Source organism: Oncorhynchus nerka, linkage group LG1, assembly GCF_034236695.1.
Source record: "Oncorhynchus nerka isolate Pitt River linkage group LG1, Oner_Uvic_2.0, whole genome shotgun sequence".
NCBI classification, from domain to species: domain Eukaryota; kingdom Metazoa; phylum Chordata; class Actinopteri; order Salmoniformes; family Salmonidae; genus Oncorhynchus; species Oncorhynchus nerka.
The window spans coordinates 46,435,246-46,463,016 of record NC_088396.1 but is presented as its reverse complement, the minus strand read 5'-3'; the positions used below and the strand labels follow the sequence as shown (position 1 = coordinate 46,463,016).

The 27,771-nt window shown below is 48.4% G+C and overlaps 1 protein-coding gene across 1 annotated transcript in view; it reads right to left on the bottom strand.

Annotated features, from left to right (window-relative positions):
• Positions 1–27,771, bottom strand: part of LOC115130440 (aryl hydrocarbon receptor) — an 86,456-nt gene that overhangs the window by 9,459 nt on the left and 49,226 nt on the right. The window contains exons 3-4 of the mRNA XM_029661594.2: positions 3,546–3,646; positions 1,831–1,920 (exon numbers count right to left, since the gene is read on the bottom strand). Coding sequence (XP_029517454.2) covers positions 1,831–1,920; positions 3,546–3,646 — 191 coding nt within the window. The remainder of the gene's footprint in view (positions 1–1,830; positions 1,921–3,545; positions 3,647–27,771) is intronic.

Below are 27,771 nucleotides of genomic sequence, written 5' to 3'. Positions count from 1 at the left end.
GATGTATTTAAAGGCCTACCTTAAAATTCAGTGCCTCTTTGCTTGACATCATGGGAAAATCAAAAGAAATCAGCCAAGAATTTTTTTTGTAGACTTCCACAAGTCTGGTTCATCCTTGGGAGCAATTTCCAAACGCCTGAAGGTACCAAATTCATCTGTACAAACAATAGTATACAAGTATAAACACCATGGGACCACATAGCCTTCCTACCGCTCAGGAAGGAGACGCGTTCTGTCTCCTAGAGATGAACGTACTTTGGTGCGAAAAGTGCAAATCAATCCCAGGAAAACAGCGAAGGACCTTGTAAAGATGCTGGAGGAAACAGGTACAAAAGTATCAATATCCACAGTAAAACGAGTCCTATGTCGACATAACCTGAAAGGCCACTCAGCAAGGAAGAAGCCACTAATCCAAAACCGCAAGGAAAAAGCCAGACTATGGTTTGCAACTGCACACGGGGACAAAGATCGTACTTTTTGGAGAAATGTCCTTTGTTCTGATGAAACAAAAATAACTGTTTGGCTATAATGACTATTGTTTTGTTTGGAGGAAAAAGGGGGAGGCTTGCAAGCCGAAGAACACCCAACCGTGAGGCACGGGAGTGGCAGCATCATGTTCTGGGGGTGCTTTGCTGCAGGAGTGACTGTTGCACTTCACAAAATAGATGTCTTCATGGGGAAGGAAACTTGTGGATATATTGAAGCAACAGCTCAAGACATCAGTCAGGAAGTTAAAGCTTGGTCGCAAATGGGTCTTCCAAATGGACAATGACCCTGAGCATACTTCCAAAGTCGTGGCAAAACGGCTTTAGGACAACAAAGTCAAAGTATTGGAGTGGCCATCACAAAGCCGCTCAAGTTCTGTTTCTTTGTCTTATTTATTGTTTGTTTCACCAAAAACATGTTTTGCATCTTCAAAGTGGTAGGCATGTTGTATAAATCAAATGATACAAAACCCCCAAAAATCTATTTTAATTCCAGGGTACAAGGCAACAAACTAGGAAAAATGCCAAGGGGGTGAATACTTTTGCAAACCACTGTATGTTACATATGTGATGTGATGTTGTTACAGTTGTGTTACAGATGTGATGTGATGTCCCATGTGGCTCAGTTGGTAGAGCATGGTGTTGGAGTTGGTAGAGCATGGTGTTGGAGTTGGTAGAGTATGGTGTTGGTGTTGGTAGAGCATGGTGTTGGAGTTGGTAGAGCATGGTGTTGGTGTTGGTAGAGCATGGTGTTGGAGTTGGTAGAGCATGGTGTTGGATAGGTAGAGCATGGTGTTGGAGTTGGTAGAGCATGGTGTTGGAGTTGGTAGAGCATGGTGTTGGAGTTGGTAGAGCATGGTGTTGGAGTTGGTAGAGCATGGTGTTGGAGTTGGTAGAGCATGGTGTTGGAGTTGGTAGAGCATGGTGTTGGAGTTGGTAGAGCATGGTGTTGGAGTTGGTAGAGTATGGTGTTGGTGTTGGTAGAGCATGGTGTTGGAGTTGGTAGAGCATGGTGTTGGAGTTGGTAGAGCATGGTTTTGGAGTTGGTAGAGCATGGTGTTGGAGTTGGTAGAGCATGGTGTTGGATAGGTAGAGCATGGTGTTGGAGTTGGTAGAGCATGGTTTTGGATAGGTAGAGCATGGAGTTGGAGTTGGTAGAGCATGGTGTTGGAGTTGGTAGAGCATGGTGTTGGAGTTGGTAGAGCATGGTTGTGGGTTCGATTCCCACAACCCTGGCGTATGCACTCATTACTATAAATCGCTCTGGATAAGAGTGTCTGCTACATGACTAAAATGTCAAATGTAAACGTAGTTACAGTTATGTTACAGACGATATTGTAGTTACCTGATGGAAGCCCAGGTAGTCTTGGATAGTAGGAGAGGAATAGAACACATGTCCCTCAGCTGTGACCACCAGCACAAAGCCATTCAGAGCCTGCAAGACCAGATACAGTGTTAATACAGTAATGCACACTCTCACTATATAACATTTCATTTCACTGCTCCAGACGAGCTTCAAAAACAAACGCATGAATGACAGGGTTGCATTAAAGATGTCATTTTGTTCATCTGGGGGTTTTATAATCTGGCAACCTGTTTCCTATGGGGGTTTTATAATCTGGCAACCTGTTTACTATGGGGGTATTATAATTTGACAACCTGTTTACTACATGGGTATTATAATCTGGCAACCTGTTTACTATGGGGGTATTATAATCTGGCAACCTGTTTACTACAGGGGTATTGTAATATGGTAACTGTTTACTACAGGGGTATTGTAATATGGTAACTGTTTACTACAGGGGTATTATAAACTGGCAACCTGTTTACTATGGGGGTATTATAATCTGGCACCCTGTTTACTATGGGGGTATTATAAACTGGCACCCTGTTTACTATGGGGGTATTATAAACTGGCACCCTGTTTACTATGGGTGTATTATAATCTGGCACCCTGTTTACTACAGGGGTATTGTAATATGGTAACTGTTTACTATGGGTGTATTATAACCTGGCACCCTGTTTACTATGGGTGTATTATAATCTGGCACCCTGTTTACTACAGGGGTATTGTAATATGGTAACTGTTTACTATGGGTGTATTATAACCTGGCAACCTGTTTACTACAGGGGTATTGTAATATGGTAACTGTTTACTACAGGGGTATTGTAATATGGTAACTGTTTACTACAGGGGTATTGTAATATGGTAACTGTTTACTATGGGTGTATTATAATCTGGCAACCTGTTCACTATGGGTGTCACGCCTGCTCCAGCTCCCCGGCACATGAGGGCACCAGGCTACCCAGCATTGTGCCCTCCTGCCATCATCATTACACACACCTGCCTTCTCCCCGTCACGCACATCAATGATTATTGGACTCAATCACCTCTGTCATTACCTCCCCTATATCTGTCTGGTTCCCCGCTCTGTCCCCTGCTTCTGCATTGATTGTCATATGTCCCTGTTAACCCGTGTGCTGACGCTGTTCCTCATTAAAATGTTCAACTTCTCGTACCTGCTTCTCAACTCCGGCGTTGGTCCTTACAAAGGGGATATTATAATCTGTCAACCTGTTTACTGTCTATCACAGTTCCCTCCGCATTGCTGATGATCACACCAGCCTCCATCTTGAGAGAGGAATCCCAAACATGAAAGTCATTGCTTGTGAAAATGTACCTGACATCTAAGAATGAGAAAGCAGCGTGCTAGAGCACTGGGGGAGCGTTCGCTTTGTTAAGCGTAGTAAACCGTGACCAGGCCTTGGCATGAAGTACCAGGACAACCTATTTCACCTGTCAAAACTTCCTGCTAAATGGATGGTCCTGGATTATAACTCAATCCACCTGGATTAACAAACGCATGAACAATGTCTGGGTCTTTACCTTCTCGTCTGCCAGCCAGTAGTCTCTCATGACTTTTAACATTCAAAACTGGCCAGCGCCCACAGAAGATTTGGTTCTGGGTGCTGAAATGTCTGTCAGTCAATCAAGACATTTAGACACTATGGGCCCATCCCAAACTGCTGTCTGTCTGTCTGTACTGTGCCATGTTGTACCTGGAGAAGTAGGTCCCCCTCGGAGAAGGTTGGGGCGTTCATCCCATTCATGTTCAGGCCATCCCCCCCAGGAAACAGGACACTGCTTTTCTTCATGGTTGCTGCAGACAGAGAGGGAGAACAACAAGCTCACATCAGCACGCTATCCTGAAAGCAATGCACACAGGAATCTGGGGTTTCTGGGGTCTGGATATTTGGAACTTTCATCTGCCCTCAGCCAACTCTTCTGAGTTGATGTTCCCATCTAGTGGCCTAGCCAGTCACCAGACCTGAACCCAATAGAACATCTTTGGAGGGAGCTGAAAGTCCATATTGCCCAGCGACAGCCCCGAAACCTGAAGGATCTGGAGAAGATCTGTATGGAGGAGTGGGCCAAAATCCCTGCTGCAGTGTGTGAAAACCTGGTCAAGAACTACAGGAAACGTATGATCTCTGTAATTGCAAACAAAGGTTTCTGTACCAAATATTAAGTTCTTCTTTTCTGTTAAATACTTATGTCATACAATAAAATGCTAATTAATTACTTAAAAATCATACAATGTGATTTTCTGGATTTTTGTTTTAGATTCCGTCTCTCACAGTTGAAGTGTACCTATAATAAAAATTACAGACCTCTACATGCTTTGTAAGTAGGAAAACCTGCAAAATTGGCAGTGTATCAAATACTTGTTCTCCCCACTGTAGGTAGCACACAGGAGGACATTTTTCTGTTTTGATCATTTCCTTTTGAATTTCAAGATAAATGTAAAATGTTCCTGTTTTGATTAATTTAATAGAGTGAGTTAGGTCTGCTCTATACCATACGAAATTAGCATACCCCCTGAGTCCCTTCCTTGTTTCACACCTGGTCGTTTTTGTGGATGGGACTACCAGCTCTCTGCAACCTAGAGGGCAACCGGTGGGTCCGTCTCTTCTATACCATGTTTCTTGTAGGATGACAATGTCTGTATTTCTGATTTATTTGATGAAGTCCAGGTTCCTGCTCTTTAGGCCAAAGGCAGATTACCTCAGGATTTGGATATTCCAGGATGAGATAGTGAAGGCTTTGTGTTCCATAAAGTGTCCAATATTGTTGGTTGGGTGGTTTGGCCTCATGCCAGTAAGTGTGAGCAAAGCCTGCTGAGCATCTGGTATATTCCATTAGCTTGGGCTAGTGTAAGAGTAGGGCCTGTTTGCCGCTCACGGCCTGGGAGTATGTGTAACTTTCATGTTGAGGCACTCTTTGCGGGAGTAGGGGACATGGGTGGGCAGGAGGGGCATAGGACTGATCTGATGAGGCCTAAATGGGGTGTGGGCATGGTTGACTTGGGGGGGGGTTGTTGATTGGTTGGGGTGGGTGGACCTGGTCGTAAAAAATCTGAAACCCACAATAGAAGCTAGCCAGAAGCTAGCCAGAAGCTAACCAGAAGCTAGCCAGAAGCTAACCAGAAGCTAGCCAGTTTACTGGCTAACGTTAGTATTCAGCTAACCACGGTTTGTGGTCATCAGCTATCCTTTAGCTCGAAAAGCTATCGCTAGTTTTGTACAACGCGACTCAGACCAGAACATACCGGACCTATTTTTCTCTCCATATCTCCGGATTTCAACCGCAAGCTCTGGACATTTACACCTGGATCTCGCAGCTAGCTAGCTGCTATCCATGTGACTATTGGCTTACGTCGATCGCGGAGCAAACATCAATTATTCAGGAGCTATCCAGCTGAAGAGTTCCATCAGCCACTCCTGGGCTACAATCACCTATCCGGACCCGTTTTACTGCCGACGCGGAGCCCCACCGGGCCTTCACAACTGGACTACCGACGTTATCTGCCTGAGGGAGTTATCCAACTGGCCCCTCCGTCGCGACGTTACCTGAACGCCCATCTACGGCCCGCTAATCGTTAGCTGTCTTATCGGCTGCTATAGGTCTATCGGACAATTTTTTCTTGGGTCAGTATAACTATATCTATTTTGCCAATTGGATTGATCCCCTCTACCACACGGAACCCCACTAATCTACCGACGGAAACGCACGAGGGGCTAAAAACTCTCACTGGCCCAACTCCTCCTCCCTCCCTCTCACTGGCCCAACCCCTCCCCTCCCTCTCACTGGCCCAACCCCTCCCCTCCCTCTCACTGGCCCAACTCCTCCTCTCCCAACTCCTCCTCCCTCCCTCTGACTGGCCTAACTCCTCCTCCCTCCCTCTCACTGGCCCATCTCCCTCCCTCGCCCTCACTGGCCCAACTCCTCATCTCTCCCTCTCACTGTCCAAACTCCCTCCCTCTCCCTCACTGGCCCAACTCCTCCTCTCTCTCCCTTACTGGCCCAACTCCTCCTCTCTCTCCCTCACTGGCCCAACTCCTCCTCCCTCCCTCACTGGCCCAACCCCTCCTCCCTCCCTCACTGGCCCAACTCCTCCTCTCCCTCTCACTGGCCCAACTCCTCCTCTCCCTCTCACTGGCCCAACTCCTCCTCTCCCTCTCACTGGCCCAACTCCTCCTCTCCCCCTCACTTGGCCAACTCCCTCCCTCCCCCTCACTGGCCCAACTCCTCCTCTCTCCCTATCACTGTCCAAACTCCCTCCCTCTCCCTCACTGGCCCAACTCCTCCTCTCTCTCCCTCACTGGCCCAACTCCTCCTCTCTCCCCCTCACTGGCCCAACTCCTCCTCTCTCCCTCTCCCTCTCACTGTCCAAACTCCCTCCCTCTCCCTCACTGGCCCAACTCCTCCTCTCTCTCCCTCACTGGCCCAACTCCTCCTCTCTCTCCCTTTCACTGGCCCAACTCCTCCTCCTCTCCCCCCCTCACTGGCCCAACTCCGCCTCCCTCCCTCTCACTGGCCCAACTCCTCCTCTCTCCCTCTCACTGGCCCAACTCCTCCTCTCTCCCCCTCACTGGCCCAACTCCTCCTCTCCCCTCACTGGCCCAACTCCTCCTCTCCCCCTCACTGGCCCAACTCCTCCTCTCCCTCTCACTGGCCCAACTCCTCCTCTCCCCCTCACTGGCCCAACTCCGCCTCCCTCCCTCTCACTGGCCCAACTCCTCCTCTCTCCCTCTCACTGGCCCAACTCCTCCTCTCCCCCTCACTGGCCCAACTCCTCCTCTCTACTCCGCTCAACTATTCTACCGGTTTCCTTCCCCCTGTCATGCCTGCTTCACTCATCAGCCAATCATCTCTCTCTCTCTCATGGCCTGTTCTGTCCTTCTCTTTTTGTAATTCTCTACTCTGTCATTACTCATTGAGCCACCACACACCCCTATCTATGTCCTGTCCTCTACTGGACAGAAACACAGAGTTGGTCTCTAAAACGAGGCTTTACGTGATTCTACAGGACGCAATAATTCCTGTCTCGTATTGCTCTTCTGTCCCTGCAGTGTATTTCTTCATGTCATCCCATGTCCCATCCCATCCCTGTCCCCGTCTGATCCCTATGCCTATCCCATCCCATCCCTGTCCCCGTCTGATCCCTGTGCCTATCCCATTCCTATCCCATTCCCATCCCATCCCTGTCCCCGTCTGATCCCTGTCCCTGTCCCCGTCGGATCCCTGTGCCTATCCCATTCCTATCCCGTTCCTATCCCTGTCCCTGTCAGATCCCTGTGCCTATCCCATTCCTATCCCTGTCCCCGTCCCATCCCTGTCCCTGTCAGATCCCTGTGCCTATCCCATTCCTATCCCATTCCTATCCCTGTCCCCGTCCCATCCCTGTCCCTGTCAGATCCCTGTCCCCGTCTGATCCCTGTGCCTATCCCATTCCTATCCTATCCCTGTCCCCGTCTGATCCCTGTGCCTATCCCATTCCTATCCCTGTCCCCGTCCCATCCCTGTCCCCGTCTGATCCCTGTGCCTATCCCATTCCTATCCCATCCCTGTCCCATCCTATCCCTGTCCCCGTCTGATCCCTGTGCCTATCCCATTCCTATCCCATCCCTGTCCCATCCTATCCCTGTCCCCGTCTGATCCCATTCCTATCCCTGTCCCCATCTGATCCCATTCCTATCCCTGTCCCATCCCTGTCCCCATCGGATCCCTGTTCCATCCCATCCCCATCCCTGTCCCCATCTGATCCCTGTGCCTATCCCATTCCTATCCCTGTCCCATCCCTGTCCCCATCGGATCCCTGTTCCATCCCATCCCCATCCCTGTCCCCATCTGATCCCTGTGCCTATCCCATTCCTATCCCCGTCCCTGTCCCATCCCTGTCCCTGTCCCCGTCGGATCCCTGTGCCTATCCCATTCCCACCCCTGTCCCCGTCCCATCCTTGTCCCATCCCATCCCTGTACCAGTCCCCATCCCTGTCCCATTCCTGTGCCAGTCCCTGTTCCCATCCCATCCCTGTGCCAGTCCCTGTCCCATTCCTGTGCCAGTCCCCGTCCCCCTCCTGTCCCATTCCTGTGCCAGTCCCTGTTCCCATCCCATCCCTGTGCCAGTCCCCGTCCCATCCCTGTCCCATTCCTGTGCCAGTCCCCGTCTCTTCCCTGTCCCATTCCTGTGCCAGTCCCTGTTCCTATCCCATCCCTGTGCCATTCCGTGCTAGTCCATGTCCCCATCCCATCCACGTCCCTGTCCCCATCCCATCCCTGTCCCCATCCCATCCCATCCCTGTGCCAGTCCCCATCCCATCCATGTGCCAGTCCCCATCTCACCCCTTCCCTGTGCCAGTCCCCATCCCACCCCTTCCCTGTGCCAGTCCCCATCTCACCCCTTCCCTGTGCCAGTCCCCATCCCACCCTTCCCTGTGCCAGTCCCCATCCCACCCCATCCCTGTGCCAGTCCCCATCCCACCCCATCCCTGTGCCAGTCCCCATCCCATCCCTGTGCCAGTCCCCATCCCATCCCTGTGCCAGTCCCCATCTCACCCCATCCCTGTGCCAGTCCCCATCCCATCCCTGTGCCAGTCCCCATCTCACCCCTTCCGTGTGCTAGTCCCCATCCCATCCCTGTGCCAGTCCCCATCCCATCCCTGTGCCAGTCCCCATCCCATCCCTGTGCCAGTCCCCATCTCACCCCTTCCGTGTGCTAGTCCCCATCCCATCCCTGTGCCAGTCCCCATCCCATCCCTGTGCCAGTCCCCATCCCATCCCTGTGCCAGTCCCCATCTCACCCCTTCCCTGTGCCAGTCCCCATCCCACCCCTTCCCTGTGCCAGTCCCCATCCCACCCCTGTGCCAGTCCCCATCTCACCCCTTCCCTGTGCCAGTCCCCATCTCACCCCTTCCCTGTGCCAGTCCCCATCCCACCCCTTCCCTGTGCCAGTCCCTGTCCCAGTCCCCATCCCACCCCTTCCCTGTGCCAGTCCCCATCCCATCCCTGTGCCAGTCCCCATCTCACCCCTTCCCTGTGCCAGTTCCCATCCCACCCCTTCCCCTGTGCCAGTCCCCATCCCATCCCTGTGCCAGTCCCCATCTCACCCCTTCCCTGTGCCAGTCCCCATCCCACCCCTTCCCTGTGCCAGTCCCCATCCCATCCCTGTGCCAGTCCCCATCTCACCCCTTCCCTGTGCCAGTCCCCATCCCACCCCTTCCCTGTGCCAGTCCCCATCTCACCCCTTCCCTGTGCCAGTCCCCATCCCATCCCTTCCCTGTGCCAGTCCCCATCCCATCCCTGTGCCAGTCCCCATCCCACCCTTCCCTGTGCCAGTCCCCATCTCACCCCTTCCCTGTGCCAGTCCCCATCCCATCCCTGTGCCAGTCCCCATCCCACCCCTTCCCTGTGCCAGTCCCCATCCCACCCCTTCCCTGTGCCAGTCCCCATCTCACCCCTTCCCTGTGCCAGTCCCCATCCCATCCCTGTGCCAGTCCCCATCCCACCCCTTCCCTGTGCCAGTCCCGTCCCTGTGCCAGTCCCTGTCCCATCCCTGTCCCATCCTCGTCCCTGTACCACAGCCAAACATTAGGAGACGCAGAGTGAACAACTGGCATGTGTAAGATTACGAGAGATGGTTCTGCTCTCACTCAATGGGTTTGAAGCCTTGCCACTGACTAAATCTACTTTTTCTGCTCTCCTCTAAATTACAATATTGGCTGCCAGTTCGTACCAAAAACATGGGCTATTTATGTTCAGTCTTTAACTCCTTGTTAAAAATACCTTGATCAAAAGGTTGAACAAGTCAACTCGCCAGGTTTTCACTGAAAAACAGATGGACACCAGCTTTAAGGAGAATGCCTCTCTTTACAATATTAATTATGAATATGTTGTAACAGGCTTTATGAACTGTGTAATATTGATGCAAGACAAAAGCGCTCATGATTTTATTGCAGCATGCTTGTGGACATTATAGGTATAGCATCCCATTAGAAAGACAAGGCCAGACTGAAGACTTTAATACTCCATATCAGATCAGAGCATAATTCATCACTGTAAAACTCTAGTTGATTTCTATGAAAATCCTTTTCCATTAAATAAATGGAACTGTGAAGCACCTGCTGTTGCTACAAAACAACTCCTCATATTTCTGGGGCTTCACAGATATGTTGACTTGCTTCTGGCAAAACATGTAACTGTCACACCCTGACCATAGTTTGCTTTGTATGTTTCTATGTTTTGGTTGGTCAGGGTGTGAGCTGAGTGGGCATTCTATGTTACATGTCTAGTTTGTCTAGTTCTATGTTTGGCCTGATATGGTTCTCAATCAGAGGCAGGTGTTAGTCATTGTCTCTGATTGGGAACCATATTTAGGTAGCCTGTTTGGTTTTGGGTTTTGTGGGTGATTGTCCTTATGTCCTTTTTCTGTCGTGTGTTACTTAGCACCAGTGTTAGGCTGTTTCGGTTTTTGTATTACGTTTATTGTTTTTGATTAGTTTACTTTGTCTCATTAAACATGGATCGCAACAGCCACGCCGCATTTTGGTCCGACTCTCTTTTGCCTATAGAAAACCGTTACAGTAACCCTATACAAACTACTTTTATTCTACGCAATTCAAATGAAAGAGAACATACAGTAATAAACTGTAGAGAGGGTATTCCCAAGATCGCCAAACAGATAGGGCATGTTCACATAGAGGCTAGCAGTTATAATGATGACAGTTGTGGATACTCTCTGTGTGTGAAAGGGTTCTTCTTTAGACAACATGAAACACAACCAGTCGAACCGGGCTTTCTTCTCAGAGAAGAATCGTTCACAAAAACAAAGCAGCAGATTCCCAACAGGAAAAATACTAACACATTAAACTGTATATCTGTGTTTGAAAGGGGTTAAATATGCGTAAAAAATATATAGTATGTGTATTTATTTACATGACAATGAGAATGGTATGATGTGTGTTGACTGACTGTATGTGGCAAATGGCTTTTAGGCTCTCGGATGAACATTCCCTGGGTTTACCCTACCCTACCTTACCCTACCTTACCCTACCCTACCTTGCCTTACCCTACCCAACCTTACCCTACCCTACCTTACCCTACCTTACCCCACCCTACCTTACCCTACCTTTCCCCCTACCATACCTTCCCCCTCCCCTCCCCCACCTTACCTTACCCTACTTTACCCTACCTTTCCCTACCCTACCCTACCTGGGCAGACTTTCAGAAGAACGAGCAATAAACAGCCTAAATATGCCATTCGTATGGTTAGAAAATACATGAAGGGTTTCATGACCACCGGTCTGGCTGCAGTTTTACATTTAATCCTGAAAGGAAAAGCTTTGCATTGGTGTGAAATGTTGGAAGCACTTCTAGCAATGGGAAAATCAAAAGCTATTGTACCTGTGGATATTGGGTAGTATCGTATAATCCAAATCAAATATTTGACAAATAAACCTTAAATGTATTTTTTAATTGTGTAGAATTAAAACTTTTATAGACAAATGTCTCAGATCGCTTTTAAGAAAGGTGTCTACGACATTCTATGCCATCTTTTTCACATCATTATTTGAGGAGTCAGACTGTAGCAGTGTTTATCTGTGGGTACACATTGACTAACATTCTAGGGGATTATTCAGACAGAATGTACCCCTCTTGAAACTGTAATCACTCTTCATTTACACAACGAACGAGGTTGATTGACAGGTGATGTGAAATGGGAGTGATGCCACTGGTCTGTACCTGGAACACTGTGTGTCATCGCCGAAGAGCTACGAAGCCTGTTTAGACAACCACTTCCATTGAAGAGATTACAAAAGACGGGTTTTGGCCCCAGTTGTAAAAGGAAGGCTGAGATCCCACTGCTTATGTTGCTAATGGTACACATAACGCCTCGGGCGAGAGGCAGCAGGGAGTGTGTAACTATTTTATTACTGCACAGTGTCTGGCATTTATGGAGAAGAAAGAGAGAGAGAGAGACAGTCTTTACCAGGCTCGACTACTGGAATGTATGGAGAAGAAAGAGAGAGAGAGAGAGAGAGAGACAGTCTTTACCAGGCTCGACTACTGGCATTTATGGAGAAGAAAGAGAGAGAGAGAGAGAGAGAGACAGTCTTTACCAGGCTCGACTACTGGCATTTATGGAGAAGAAAGAGAGAGAGAGAGACAGTCTTTACCAGGCTCGACTACTGGCATGTATGGAGAAGAGAGAGAGACAGTCTGTGCCAGGCTCGTCTACTGGCACTTATGGAGAAGAGAGAGAGACAGTCTGTGCCAAGCTCGTCTACTAGCATTTATGGAGAAGAGAGAGAGAGAGAGACAGTCTGTGCCAGGCTCATCTACTGGCATTTATGGAGATGAGAGAGAGAGAGAGAGACAGACAGTCTTTACCAGGCTCGACTACTGGCATTTATGGAGAAGAGAGAGAGACAGTCTGTGCCAGGCTCGTCTACTGGCACTTATGGAGAAGAGAGAGAGACAGTCTGTGCCAAGCTCGTCTACTAGCATTTATGGAGAAGAGAGAGAGAGAGACAGTCTGTGCCAAGCTTGTCTACTAGCATTTATGGAGAAGAGAGAAAGAGAGACAGTCTGTGCCAGGCTTGTCTACTGGCACTTAGCTTTTCTGTTTGCTTTGGCTGTGAGATTTATGGAGGAGCGAGAAAGATGCCCCCTTTGCCAATGTGAGTGAAGCGCTCCATCAGGAAGTTGAAAAGCTCTCAGCAAGATGGTAGACCACTGAAACTTGCCTCATTTTCCACCTTTGATTTTTGAACGTCTGACTGTATACGGTGAAAGCTGTCACTCCAATGTGTCACTTCATGTCATTGTTTCAAAGAAAATGAGAGAGAAGCTCACTTTGTCTTAGCTCACTTTGTCTGTGGTTCCAACTTGTTGTCACGTTCACTGTCTTCAAACTCCCTGTCATAGATGAGCCAAGGCGCAGCGTGCATTTAATTCCACCTTTATTTTAAGCCTAGTGAAACCTTCACAAAAAGAACAGGTAAACAGACACAACTGTGGCGCAACCGTGGCCCACACAAACACACACAGAAAATAATAATTACCCACAACCTTATGTGGGAAAAAAGGCTGCCTAAGTATGATTCCCAATCAGAGACAACGATAGACAGCTACCTCTGATTGGGAACCACACTCGGCCAAAAACAAAGAAATAGAAAACATAGAATGCCCACCCACATCACACCCTGACCTAACCAAATAGAGAAATAAAACGGCTCTCTAAGGTCAGGGCATGACACTTGTAATATTTTCTTGTCACACGTCCCCGTCTGCAAAGGGCATCGTCTTCAAAACAGAGCCCAATCTATTTCCGTCTTTCCCCTAAAAACATGCCCAATCCAAGTGACACACACGCACGCATGTACTGTACGCACACACACCTCAGCCCTCCTGAGCCCACCCAATCTGTGTGAGTTCAAAGTCTCTACACTACTATGTGTGATATGAGTTGTAGTAATGTATTGTGTATTCATGTGCTGCACAGCATGTCTGAGTGAATCAGCATAGGAGTTAGAATAGGACAAGATCACAGTTTACTACAATGACTGTTCCCTTTCTGGGGAAGCATATTAAACCTTGTTTGTTTTTCTTTGAGGTGGTTTTTCCAGCATTAGGGCCTGCAGCGTTCTTGTGTAATCTAATCTACTGTATATTTACTGATGTCCTGAAACATATGGGCCTTTGGACTCATACAGTATAATATTATCCAGCCTAGACATGTTGGGTTCACTGGGGGATAAGCCTAGTCCTATTGGGTCTGGTTCACTGGGGGATAAGCCTAGTCCTATTGGGTCTGGTTCACTGGGGGATAAGCCTAGTCCTATTGGGTCTGGTTCACTGGGGGATAAGCCTAGTCCTATTGGGTTCACTGGGGGACTAGCCTAGTCCTATTGGGTCTGGTTCACTGGGGGATAAGCCTAGTCCTATTGGGTCTGGTTCACTGGGGGATAAGCCTAGTCCTATTGGGTCTGGTTCACTGGGGGATAAGCCTAGTCCTATTGGGTTTACTGGGGGACTAGCCTAGTCCCATTGGGTTCACTGGGGGACTAGCCTAGTCCTACTGGGTTCACTGGGGGACTAGCCTGGTCCTATTGGGTTCACTAGGGGACTAGCCTAGTCCTATTGGGTTCACTAGGGGACTAGCCTAGTCCTATTGGGTTCACTGTAGGACTAGCCTGGTCCTATTGGGTTCACTGGGGGACTAGCCTAGTCCTATTGGGTTCACTGGGGGTTAGCCTGGTCCTATTGGGTCTGGTTCACTGGGGGACAAGCCTAGTCCTATTGGGTTCACTGGGGGACTAGCCTAGTCCTATTGGGTTCACTGGGGGATAGCCTGGTCCTATTGAGTTCACTGGGGGACTAGCCTGGTCCTATTGGGTTCACTGGGGGTTAGCCTGGTCCTATTGGGTTCACTGGTGGTTAGCCTAGTCCTATTGTGTTCACTGGGGGTTAGCCTGGTCCTATTGGGTCTGGTTCACTGGGGGGCAAGCCTGGCCCTATTGGGTTCACTGGGGGACTAGCCTGGTCCTATTGGGTTCACTGGGGGTTAGCCTGGTCCTATTGGGTTCACTGGTGGTTAGCCTAGTCCTATTGGGTTCACTGGGGGACTAGCCTGGTCCTATTGGGTTCACTGGGGGACTAGCCTAGTCCTATTGGGTTAACTGGGGGACTAGCCTGGTCCTATTGGGTTCACTGGGGGACTAGCCTGGTCCTATTGGGTTCACTGGGGGACTAGCCTGGTCCCATTGGGGTCTCTGGGGGACTAGCCTGGTCCTATTGGGTTCACTGGGGGACTAGCCTGGTCCTATTGGGTTCACTGGGGGACTAGCCTGGTCCTATTGGGTTCACTAGGGGACTAGCCTGGTCCTATTGGGTTCACTGGGGGGCTAGCCTGGTCCTATTGGGTTCACTAGGGGACTAGCCTGGCTCTATTGGGTCTGGTTCACTAGGGGACTAGCCTGGCTCTATTGGGTCTGGTTCACTAGGGGACTAGCCTGGTCCTATTGGGTTCACTAGGGGACTAGCCTGGTCCTATTGGGTTCACTAGGGGACTAGCCTGGCTCTATTGGGTCTGGTTCACTAGGGGACTAGCCTGGTCCTATTGGGTTCACTAGGGGACTAGCCTGGTCCTATTGGGTTCACTAGGGGACTAGCCTGGTCCTATTGGGTAATGGGATCCCTTCAGGCCTCTCCTCCTCAGCTGCAGGAACACCACTGACCTCCCCAGTCTGGCAGCCAAGTGACAACCCAGGAGAGCAGTAACCACACAGTACTACATGGTGACAACCCAGGAGAGCAGTAACCACACAGTACTACATGGTGACAACCCAGGAGAGCAGTAACCACACAGTACTACATGGTGACAACCCAGGAGAGCAGTAACCACACAGTACTACATGGTGACAACCAAGGAGAGCAGTAACCACACAGTACTACATGGTGATAACCCAGGAGAGCAGTAACCACACAGTACTACATGGTGACAACCAAGGAGAGCAGTAACCACACAGTACTACATGGTGACAACCAAGGAGAGCAGTAACCACACAGTACTACATGGTGACAACCCAGGAGAGCAGTAACCACACAGTACTACATGGTGACAACCCAGGAGAGCAGTAACCACACAGTACTACATGGTGACAACCAAGGAGAGCAGTAACCACACAGTACTACATGGTGACAACCCAGGAGAGCAGTAACCACACAGTACTACATGGTGACAACCCAGGAGAGCAGTAACCACACAGTACTACATGGTGACAACCCAGGAGAGCAGTAACCACACAGTACTACATGGTGACAACCACACATAACAGTGCAATAAACGTTAGCAGTTAACAACAGAAACAAAAGAAAGAACACAGAACACAGTGTGCACAGTGTGCTGCTAAGGGCCCACTTACTATCACCAACATGGGTTGGAGGGTCCAGGTTTTGTCTTGGATTGGCCTGTCTTGCAGTGTGTGTTTTGGATGCTCCAGATTTAGCCTTGGATTGGCCTGTCTTGCAGTGTGTGTTTTGGATGCTCCAGATTTAGCCTTGGATTGGCCTGTCTTGCAGTGTGTGTTTTGGAGAGTGTGCCTGTCAGAGAAAGGCGGTAGGGCTGCACAGTAGGTAGAGTGCAGTGTTTGTCATGCGATCTGATGTTTTGTCTGTTTGGTTGTTTGACACACTGCTTTTTTTTGCCTGGGAGTTTGTTCAGAGACTTGAGCCTGAGCAGCGTTCTGTATGTGTGTGTGCTTGTTAATGTCTGTTTCTAGATGTGCATGACTTTGTGTGAGCGTGTTTACATTCACCTATATGTGGTGTGTGTGCGTACTGTGTAGGCGCTTGCCAAGAGGAGTCAGGCGGGGGGGTGTGAGTTCCCCCTAAAAGCATTGCGTGACTAGAGTGGATGGATGGCCTTGGGAGAGGCCACATCCTGGGATTTTCCTGCGGCGGCTGCTCAGATAAGGGAATCGTTCTTGTCGGTATTGCTTACAAAAGCCCTAGGGGCCCATGAGTGAGGAGGGTGTGTGTGTGTGTGTGTGTGTGTGTGTGTGTGTGTGTGTAAGTTGCTATATGCTTGCAATACGAAAACCTGTCTTTGGAACAGACTCAAGGTTTAACACAATCAGCACCCGACACTGCCAGGTCGGCTGGACTGTTTGGTGGTCATCCAGATCGTTCCAGAACCTCACAGCTCCTACACTGTTCTCTCTGTATTTGTTCTTTCTCAGTTCAGCAGTCATTACAAAATGATGTACTACAAATACATGTAGGAATGCAGGAGATTTAAAACGTGTAGTGTATTTTGAAGTTTCAAAAGGATTCTGAAGTTTCTGAAATTACCACTTCCACGTTTCCCTCCTACAAAACTCCTACAAAAAATGTCCATGAATTATAATCCACATAATAATTCACATTTTCTGTTGCTGTAGGATTATTTTCATGCTGTAGTAAACTGTCTCAAATTAAGATCCTACATCTGTAAAATACATGCATTTTCATGCTGTAAAAAACCTGCATTGATTACTGATAGGACTCTTATCCTTCACACAGTCAGCTGCTTATGCAACACCTTGTCATAATGCCAGCATTCTCTTTTACGATCACAGATGAGCCATGAAACAAAGGCAAGCTCGCATCAATTTTCTCATGAAAACTTTGAACAAAACCCACAGCTGATTTGAAGACAGAGGCTTTTCAAAGAGCCTGAATGGGGCCTACATAAGGCCTCTATTATCTACTAGGAAAACCAAGAGACGTCTGTTCACAGTCCATTATATATGTTTACTCAGCATACACCTCAATTCACAGCCCCTGGTTCATTCCTGTCAGCATACATTCATGCGTACAACCAGGTGATTCAGTTTAAATAACAGTAAGCAAATACATGATAAAGTTAAAGGTTTGGGCAGCAGCTAGACACGATCGTACCGTAGAATAGCTAACAAATCAATCTCCCTTTCCACCCTCCAAGCGTTACTAAAACAAGCAGCAGAAGTGTCTGATTTGAATCCATATGTTTTATGAGTATATCTGATGTCATCATCCACCCAATGACATTTGACTAGAGAGAATAGGATGTTTTGACCCTATTCTACCATGGCTGATTGACCATGTCAGTGTTTTTCAGTATGCCTGGCTATGAAACCCGACACCGCTCTGAGAGAGCCTTAATAACTAGCAGCCCACTGTGGACTCCTCTGTCTGTCACAAACACCATTAGAGGATTCTAGAACTGTAGAACAAGCTTTTGATGTTTGATGTTTCCTCGATGTGATTCCCTCCAGGCAAGAGGAGTGACTTCCTTTCATTCAGAGTAGAATGAACTGCCGTAGCCCTTATAGAAGTTGACATATTTTCAACAGTATTTAATTAACTGAAAGAGGGGGAGGTAATACAGCTGGGTTGGCTATTTAGGAGAGCTTTATCTACAGTGTATTATGTACAAGAAAGACATGACTTAATAGCCCATCAAGGTAGTGCATTGTGTTCTCTGAATACACTGATTTCATACTTAAATCTGGAACTCCGAGATAAGAGAGACGGTGCTAGCCAGAAAGAGAGACGGTGCTAGAAAGAGACCGCGCTAGCCAGAAAGAGAGACCGCGCTAGCCAGAAAGAGAGACCGCGCTAGCCAGAAAGAGAGACCGCGCTAGCCAGAAAGAGAGACCGCGCTAGCCAGAAAGAGAGACCGCGCTAGCCAGAAAGAGAGACCGCGCTAGCCAGAGAGACCGCACTAGCCAGAAAGAGAGACTGCGCTAGCCAGAAAGAGAGACCGCGCTAGCCAGAAAGAGAGACCGCGCTAGCCAGAAAGAGAGAATGCGCTAGCCAGAAAGAGAGACTGCGCTAGCCAGAAATAAATAAAAACTGCGCTAGCCAGAAAGAGAGACTGCGCTAGCCAGAAAGAGAGACTGCGCTAGCCAGAAAGAAAGAAAGAGGGTGCTAGCCAGAAAGAAAGAAAGAGGGTGCTAGCCAGAAAGAAAGAAAGACTGCGCTAGCCAGAAAGAAAGAGGGTGCTAGCCAGAAAGAAAGAAAGAGGGTGTAGGCCAGAAAGAAAGAAAGAGGGTGCTAGCCAGAAAGAAAGAAAGAAAGAGGGTGCTAGCCAGAAAGAAAGAAAGACTGCGCTAGCCAGAAAGAAAGAAAGAGGGTGCTAGCCAGAAAGAAAGAAAGAGGGTGCTAGCCAGAAAGAAAGAAAGAGGGTGCTTGCCAGAAAGAAAGAAAGACTGCGCTAGCCAGAAAGAAAGAGAGACGGCGCTAGCCAGAAAGAAAGAAAGAGGGTGCTAGCCAGAAAGAAAGAAAGACTGTGCTAGCCAGAAAGAAAGAAAGACTGTGCTAGCCAGAAAGAAAGAAAGAGGGTGCTAGCCAGAAAGAAAGAAAGAGGGTGCTAGCCAGAAAGAAAGAAAGAGGGTGCTAGCCAGAAAGAAAGAAAGAGGGTGCTAGCCAGAAAGAGAGACCGTGCTAGCCAGAAAGAAAGAGGGTGCTAGCAAGAAAGAAAGAAAGAGGGTGCTAGCCAGAAAGAAAGAAAGAGGGTGCTAGCCAGAAAGAGAGACCATGCTAGCCAGAGAGACCGCACTAGCCAGAGAGACCGCACTAGCCAGAGAGAGAGACCACGATAGCCAGGGAGACCGTGCTAGCCAGAAAGAAAGAGGGTGCTAGCCAGAAAGAAAGAAAGAGGGTGCTAGCCAGAAAGAAAGAAAGAGGGTGCTAGCCAGAAAGAAAGAAAGAGGGTGCTAGCCAGAAAGAAAGAGGGTGCTAGCCAGAAAGAAAGAGGGTGCTAGCCAGAAAGAAAGAAAGAGGGTGCTAGCCAGAAAGAAAGAAAGAGGGTGCTAGCCAGAAAGAAAGAGGGTGCTAGCAAGAAAGAAAGAAAGAGGGTGCTAGCCAGAAAGAAAGAAAGAGGGTGCTAGCCAGAAAGAGAGACCATGCTAGCCAGAGAGACCGCACTAGCCAGAGAGACCGCACTAGCCAGAGAGAGAGACCGCGATAGCCAGGGAGACCGTGCTAGCCAGAAAGAAAGAAAGAGGGTGCTAGCCAGAAAGAGAGACTGTGCTAGCCAGAAAGAAAGAGAGGGTGCTAGCCAGAAAGAAAGAAAGAGGGTACTAGCCAGAAAGAAAGAGGGTGCTAGCCAGAAAGAAAGACGGTGCTAGAGAGACCGCGCTAGCCAGAAAGAGAGACCGCGCTAGCCAGAAAGAGAGACCGCGCTAGCCAGAAAGAGAGACCGCGCTAGCCAGAAAGAGAGACTGCGCTAGCCAGAAAGAAATAAAAACTGCGCTAGCCAGAAAGAGAGACTGCGCTAGCCAGAAAGAAAGAAAGAGGGTGCTACCCAGAAAGAAAGAAAGAGGGTGCTAGCCAGAAAGAAAGAAAGAGGGTGCTAGCCAGAAAGAAAGAAAGACTGCGCTAGCCAGAAAGAAAGAGGGTGCTAGCCAGAAAGAAAGAAAGAGGGTGCTAGCCAGAAAGAAAGAAAGAGGGTGCTAGCCAGAAAGAAAGAAAGAGGGTGCTAGCCAGAAAGAAAGAAAGAGGGTGCTAGCCAGAAAGAAAGAAAGAGGGTGCTAGCCAGAAAGAGAGACCATGCTAGCCAGAGAGACAGCACTAGCCAGAGAGACCGTGCTAGCCAGAAAGAAAGAGGGTGCTAGCCAGAAAGAGAGACCGTGCTAGCCAGAAAGAAAGAAAGAGGGTGCTAGCCAGAAAGAAAGAAAGAGGGTGCTAGCCAGAAAGAAAGAAAGAGGGTGCTAGCCAGAAAGAAAGAGGGTGCTAGCCAGAAAGAAAGAGGGTGCTAGCCAGAAAGAAAGAGGGTGCTAGCCAGAAAGAAAGAAAGAGGGTGCTAGCCAGAAAGAAAGAAAGAGGGTGCTAGCCAGAAAGAAAGAAAGACTGCGCTAGCCAGAAAGAAAGAGGGTGCTAGCCAGAAAGAAAGAAAGAGGGTGCTAGCCAGAAAGAAAGAAAGAGGGTGCTAGCCAGAAAGAAAGAAAGAGGGTGCTAGCCAGAAAGAAAGAAAGAGGGTGCTAGCCAGAAAGAGAGACCATGCTAGCCAGAGAGACCGCACTAGCCAGAGAGACCGTGCTAGCCAGAAAGAAAGAGGGTGCTAGCCAGAAAGAGAGACCGTGCTAGCCAGAAAGAAAGAAAGAGGGTGCTAGCCAGAAAGAAAGAAAGAGGGTGCTAGCCAGAAAGAAAGAAAGAGGGTGCTAGCCAGAAAGAAAGAGGGTGCTAGCCAGAAAGAAAGAAAGAGGGTGCTAGCCAGAAAGAAAGAAAGAGGGTGCTAGCCAGAAAGAAAGAAAGAGGGTGCTAGCCAGAAAGAAAGAAAGAGGGTGCTAGCCAGAAAGAAAGAAAGAGGGTGCTAGCCAGAAAGAGAGACCATGCTAGCCAGAGAGACCGCACTAGCCAGAGAGACCGTGCTAGCCAGAAAGAAAGAGGGTGCTAGCCAGAAAGAGAGACCGTGCTAGCCAGAAAGAAAGAAAGAGGGTGCTAGCCAGAAAGAAAGAAAGAGGGTGCTAGCCAGAAAGAAAGAAAGAGGGTGCTAGCCAGAAAGAAAGAAAGAGGGTGCTAGCCAGAAAGAAAGAAAGAGGGTGCTAGCCAGAAAGAAAGAAAGAGGGTGCTAGCCAGAAAGAAAGAAAGAGGGTGCTAGCCAGAAAGAAAGAGGGTGCTAGCCAGAAAGAAAGAGGGTGCTAGCCAGAAAGAAAGAAAGAGGGTGCTAGCCAGAAAGAGAGACCACGCTAGCCAGAGAGACCGCACTAGCCAGAGAGACCGCACTAGCCAGAGAGAGAGACCGCGCTAGCCAGGGAGACCGTGCTAGCCAGAAAGAGATACTGAGTACCAGCTCTTACAAGACTGAAAGGAGCTCTAAAATAGAGAATAATAGAGAAAATGTTTCATGCAGTTGACAGTCAGATGAAAGTCAGATTGTGCAAGAAAGTTATCTGATATCTCTTATCTCGGAGTTAATGAGAATAAAGGAAAGTGCAATATGTTGTCATAGAGAGAGAGAGGGGCTGGCAGGGTAGTGGGGGGAGGGGGTTGGCGGCACAGCGTCAGAAAGAGGGAGAGAAATGAAACCATGCCAGCTATGCATACAGGAATATTATCTTGATTTGAAAACATTTAGTTCTAGCAGATCTAGAACACAGATCTCTCTATTCTCACGCAGGTGTGCAGGAAAGGGTGGGTATAACAACACAGAGAGAGCCAATGGTGTGAGCCAGCTTCCCTATAAGGCCATCCCTCATTCATTCACTTGATTAATGTTCCTGTTACTTCCTGTTATGACTGGAGGGAAAGGAAACATCTTCTGTTACTTCCTGTTATGACCGGAGTGGAGGAAAACATCTTCTGTTACTTCCTGTTATGACCGGAGGAAAAGGAAACATATTCTATTACTTTCTGTTATGACTGTAAGGAAAGGAAACATATTCTGCCTTTTATCACAGTGCCGTATAGTCCTTGACTTTTTCCATATTTTGTTATTTTACAGTCTTATTCTAAAATCTACACACAAAATCCCATAACGACACAGCAAAAACGGGTTTTTGAACTATTCAGAAGTTTGCTATGAGACTCGAAATTGAGCTCAGGTGCATCCTGTTTCCATTGATCATCCTTGAGATGTTTCTACAACTTGATTGGAGTCCACCTGTGGTACATTCAATTGATTCAACATGATTTGGAAAGGCACACACCTGTCTATATAAGGTCCCACAGTTGACAGTGCATGTCAGAGCAAAAACCAAGCCATGAGGTCTAAGGAATTATCTGTACAACTCCGAGACAGGATTGTGTTGAGGAACAGATCTGGGGAAGGGTACCAAAACATTTCTGCAGCATTGAAGGTCCCCAAGAACACAGCGGCCTCCATCATTCTTAAATGGAAGAAGTTTGAAACTTTGAGTTTTCCAAAAGACATCGGAAGACTCTCAGACTATGAGAAACAAGATTGTCTGGTCTGATGAAACCAAGATTTAACTTTTTGGACCGGAATGCCAAGTGTCACGTCTGGAGGAAACCTGGCACCATCCCTACGATGAAGCATGGTCGTGGCAGCATCATGCTGTGGGGATGTTTTTCAGTGACAGAGATTAGTCAGGATCGAGGGAAGGATGAACGGAGAAAAGTACAGAGAGAGCCTAGGGGGCGGCAGGTAGCTTAGTGTTTATATTGTTGGGCCAGTAACCGAAAGGTTGCTAGATCGAATTCCCGAGCTGACAAGGTAAAAATCTGTCGTTCTGCCCCTGAACAAGGCGGTTAACCCACTGTTCCCCGGTAGACCGTCATTGTAAATAAGAATTTGTTCTTAACGGACTTGCCTAGTTAAATTGAAAAAAATAATCCTTGATGAAAACCTGCTCCAAAGCGCTCAGGACCTCAGACTGAGGGCAACGGTTCGGGACAAGTCTCTGAATGTCCTTGGGTGGCCCAACCAGAGCCTGGACTTGAACCCAATCGAACATCTTTGGAGAGATCTGAAAATAGCTGTGCACAACGCTCCCCATCCAACCTGACAGAGCTTCGGAGGATCTGCAGAGAATAATGGGATAAACTCTCCAAATAGATGTGTGCCAAGCTTGTAGGGTCATACACAAGAAGACTCGATGCTGTAATCACTGCCAAAGGTTCTTCAAGTACTGAGTAAAGGGTCTGAATACTTATTTTGCTTTGTCATTATGGGGTATTGTGTGTAGATTGATGAGGGATAAAAGCAATCTAATCAATTTTAGAATAAGGGTGGAACGTAACAAAATGTGGAAAAAGTCAACGGGTCTGAACACTATCCGAAGGCACTGCATATGTCCTGTCTACATTTAGCCCTTCTGATCAGATAGTGATGGTGGTGAGTAATAGTGGAGGGTATTATGCTTGATAGGGTGTGAGTGGTAATGGTGGTTTATATTCCTTCTGTGACCTTCCCTTTCAGAGAAGAGAATGGGGTCAATGTGAGCCATGTTAGATTGTTACATTTACATTTTAGTAATTTAGCAGATGCTCTTATCCAGAGCAATTTACAGGAGCAATTAGAGTTAAGTGCCTTGCTTGGGGATTCCAACCAGCGACCTTTCGGTTACTGGCCCAATAACCTTACATAGCAGACATAAATGCCTGAAACTAGATCCCCTACATACTGGTCTTGACCAGAAGAAGAAAAAAAACTGTCGGGGGAGGTTCTCTTCAGCACTGTTTGAACCAATCCAGTAAATGTGGAGGAGGAGCTAAGATGGAGTGTCACCTTGTTTAATGTCCATAAGCGGAAGTCAAGTCACAGGCCTGTTTTCCATTTTCCATGAAAACCGGAACATTGTTGGGCACTCGGCAGAGGCTACTGGCCCAACGCTCTTAACTGCTACGCTAACTCCGCGACCTCCATGACCTCCATGACACCCCCACAGCCACATCAGACAAAATATAACCGTTCTCCCAAAACAGGGTCTCCTTGAAATGTCATGCTTGTTAGCATCACAAAATGTTGTTTGTTTTCCTCTGAATTCTTTGCTGTTCTAAAGGAGGGGGAATTAGTGTCATCTTGCCTAGCTTGTATTTTGTTGTTGATATTTCACAATTCTTCAATGCCCTGAGAGATATGACTCACAGAAAGACTAATGCATCCTCCATGTTTCTCATTGCCTGACAATTCTCTATAAAGCTCTGAATTGGGTCATAGTCTGTTGATTATAGCTTTAAAAAACAACAGAGTGATCATCGGTGGAATTTGTTAAATGTCAGAGTATAAACCATGGTAGCAGGCCAGCCTGGAAAGAGCAAAAAACAACACACAGGCAGACAATGAGAGGGAGGAGGACAGCGGCAGTGAGAGGGTGAAGGAGGACAACGGCAGTGAGAGGGAGAAGGAGGACAACGGCAGTGACAGGGTGAAGGAGGACAACGACAGTGAGAGGGAGAAGGAGGACAATGGCAGTGAGAGGGTGAAGGAGGACAACGGCAGTGAGAGGGAGAAGGAGGACAACGGCAGTGACAGGGTGAAGGAGGACAACGACAGTGAGAGGGAGAAGGAGGACAACGGCAGTGAGAGGGGGAAGGAGGACAACGGCAGTGAGATGGAGAAGGAGGACAACGGCAGTGAGAGGGTGAAGGAGGACAACGGCAGTGAGAGGGTGAAGGAGGACAACGGCAGTGAGAGGGTGAAGGAGGACAACGGCAGTGAGAGGGTGAAGGAGGACAACGGCAGTGAGAGGGTGAAGGAGGACAACGGCAGTGAGAGGGTGAAGGAGGACAACGGCAGTGAGAGGGTGGAGGAGGACAACGGCAGTGAGAGGGTGGAGGAGGACAACGGCAGTGAGAGGGTGGAGGAGGACAACGGCAGTGAGAGGGTGGAGGAGGACAACGGCAGTGAGAGGGTGAAGGAGGACAACTGCAGTGAGAGGGTGAAGGAGGACAACGGCAGTGAGAGGGAGAAGGAGGACAACGGCAGTGAGAGGGAGAAGGAGGACAACGGCAGTGAGAGGGTGAAGGAGGACAACGGCAGTGAGAGGGTGAAGGAGGACAACGGCAGTGAGAGGGTGAAGGAGGACAACGGCAGTGAGAGGGTGAAGGAGGACAACGGCAGTGAGAGGGTGAAGGAGGACAACGGCAGTGAGAGGGAGAAGGAGGACAACGGCAGTGAGAGGGTGAAGGAGGACAACGACAGTGAGAGGGTGAAGGAGGACAACGGCAGTGAGAGGGTGAAGGAGGACAACGGCAGTGAGAGGGTGAAGCAGGACAACGGCAGTGAGAGGGTGAAGGAGGACAACGGCAGTGAGAGGGTGAAGGAGGACAACGGCAGTGAGAGTGTGAAGGAGGACAACGGCAGTGAGAGGGTGGAGGAGGACAACGGCAGTGAGAGGGTGAAGGAGGACAACGGGAGTGAGAGGGTGAAGGAGGACAACGGCAGTGAGAGGGTGGAGGAGGACAACGGCAGTGAGAGGGTGGAGGAGGACAACGGCAGTGAGAGGGTGAAGGAGGACAACGGCAGTGAGAGGGAGAAGGAGGACAACGGCAGTGAGAGGGTGAAGGAGGACAACGGCAGTGAGAGGGTGAAGGAGGACAACGGCAGTGAGAGGGTGAAGGAGGACAACGGCAGTGAGAGGCTGAAGGAGGACAACGGCAGTGAGAGGGTGAAGGAGGACAACGGCAGTGAGAGGGTGAAGGAGGACAACGGCAGTGAGAGGGTGAAGGAGGACAACGGCAGTGAGAGGGTGAAGGAGGACAACGGCAGTGAGAGGGAGAAGGAGGACAACGGCAGTGAGAGGGTGAAGGAGGACAACGGCAGTGAGAGGGTGAAGGAGGACAACGACAGTGAGAGGGTGAAGGAGGACAACGGCAGTGAGAGGGTGAAGGAGGACAACGGCAGTGAGAGGGTGAAGGAGGACAACGGCAGTGAGAGGGTGAAGGAGGACAATGGCAGTGAGAGGGTGAAGGAGGACAACGGCAGTGAGAGGGAGGACAACGGCAGTGAGAGAGTGAAGGAGGACAACGACAGTGAGAGGGTGAAGAAGGACAACGGCAGTGAGAGGGTGAAGCAGGACAACGGCAGTGAGAGGGTGAAGGAGCACAACATCAGTGGATCTACTGAAGGTTTGACCACCACCTGCCTTCCTCATGTCAACCTTCCAACAAAAGATAACTAATCATAAACTATGCCATTTCTTACTGTATGTTAGTTACCCAGGTTATACTTCAATCAAACTGGATTGTTTTTTGGGACCAATCTTAATGCCTGTGTCCTGGGCAGAATGGTGTGCATGTTACAACGTCTAACGTTCTTCGGATCCAAAAAAAAGGCAGAAAAGGTGGTGTATGGTGTCAGCAGTGGGATCAGAACACCAAATTTGGTTAGTAGAGATGAAAACATAATTAAAACGATGGATTCTCAAGCTATACTGAAAGGCGAAACACTGAGTGAGTGGAATACAACCTGTCACTTCAATAAAATGGCCTCTCTTGGATATGTTGATATTGGGTTGACAGGTGAATTACAACTGGAGTTTAAAGAGTTTTACACAAATCAGCTTGGACTGATGATCAGTTAATCATGATTCAATAACAAACGACAAGACCTCTACAAAACAAAGGCTCTTGTCTCTCCCAAGTAGCAGGCCTTTAGAGGTCACAGGTTCTTGCCTCGCCCAAGTAGCAGGCCTTTAGAGGTCACAGGTTCTTGCCTCGCCCAAGTAGCACATTTTGTTACGTTACAGCCTTATTTTGAAACGGATTAAATCATCCCCCCCCCCTCATCAATCTATACACAATACTCCATAATGACTAAGCAAAAACAAGGGTTTTCTAAATTTTTGCAATTTATTTTTAAAAAACAATACTTATTTACATAAGTATTCCGACTCTTTGTATTCATTCAGTATTGTTGTAAATGTCATTATTACAAATAAAAATAATAATAAATTGTCCGATTAATTGGTATCGGCTTTTTTGTTCCTCCAATAATCCGTATCGGTATCGGCATTGAAAAATCATAATCGGTCGACCTCTAATCTGTATACTACATGTATGCCTCACTATTGTGCTCCTGCGATGCTAAGATAAATATATTATATGATGTTGTATTATATAATGGTGCCATGTGTAATGTTTTCACCAGAAAACATACAATGAAAACTCATGATTCTTTTTGCTACTGTTCTAAGTGCATACTCTTCTGTGATCGCTGACCCCTTTGAGATATCCAACTGACACTATAACACAATACAATACCACGGTCTCTGGGAATTCAACCCGTCCGACGGAAACATAAGACAATGAACGACATCACAATGAACGACATCACAATGAATGACATCAAAGCTCTTTGGTTACTTCACAGTAGGGACCATAAGTGCGATGTGCGATGATGTAATCTGATATTGCCAAGTGTATAAATGACCTTGCGTCCATTGTTCTCTCATATCAAATTAAGAATGAAAATCAATACAACCGAGACCCTTTGAGCTGACCAGCCTGGTCGTTAAAACACCATGTCATGCAAGGCTAAATTGGCATGGACACTATGCTCTTTAAACTTGTTGACCGGCTGAGACAGGTGTGCTTCGTTTCAGGTGCAGCTTGTCCACAACCTGTGGATGCCATAGGAGGGTCAAAGTGTTCGGGGTAACATTGGCATGTGCTGTATGCCCATAAACATGCCACTCATAGCAGTATGGGAATGCCGCTGCATCGCTGCGGTGTCACCATCTGTCTGTTCCTCCAGCACATGATAATAACGGGGAAGTAGCCTCACAGTGTCAGGAGAAAAAAACCTGACCGTTATATACGGGACGGGTCCAGTGCCCTTGAAGCTGCCATTGCACAAATGTGCGCTGACATTGGATGTGTGTGTGTGTGTGTGTGTGTGCTTATGTGTGTGTGTGTGTGTGTGTGTGTGCTTATGTGTGTGCTTATGTGTCTGTGTCGTTGTGTGTGTGCTGTAAAAGATCCTCCCCGTGGACGAAGGCACACAGTGCCAGTAGG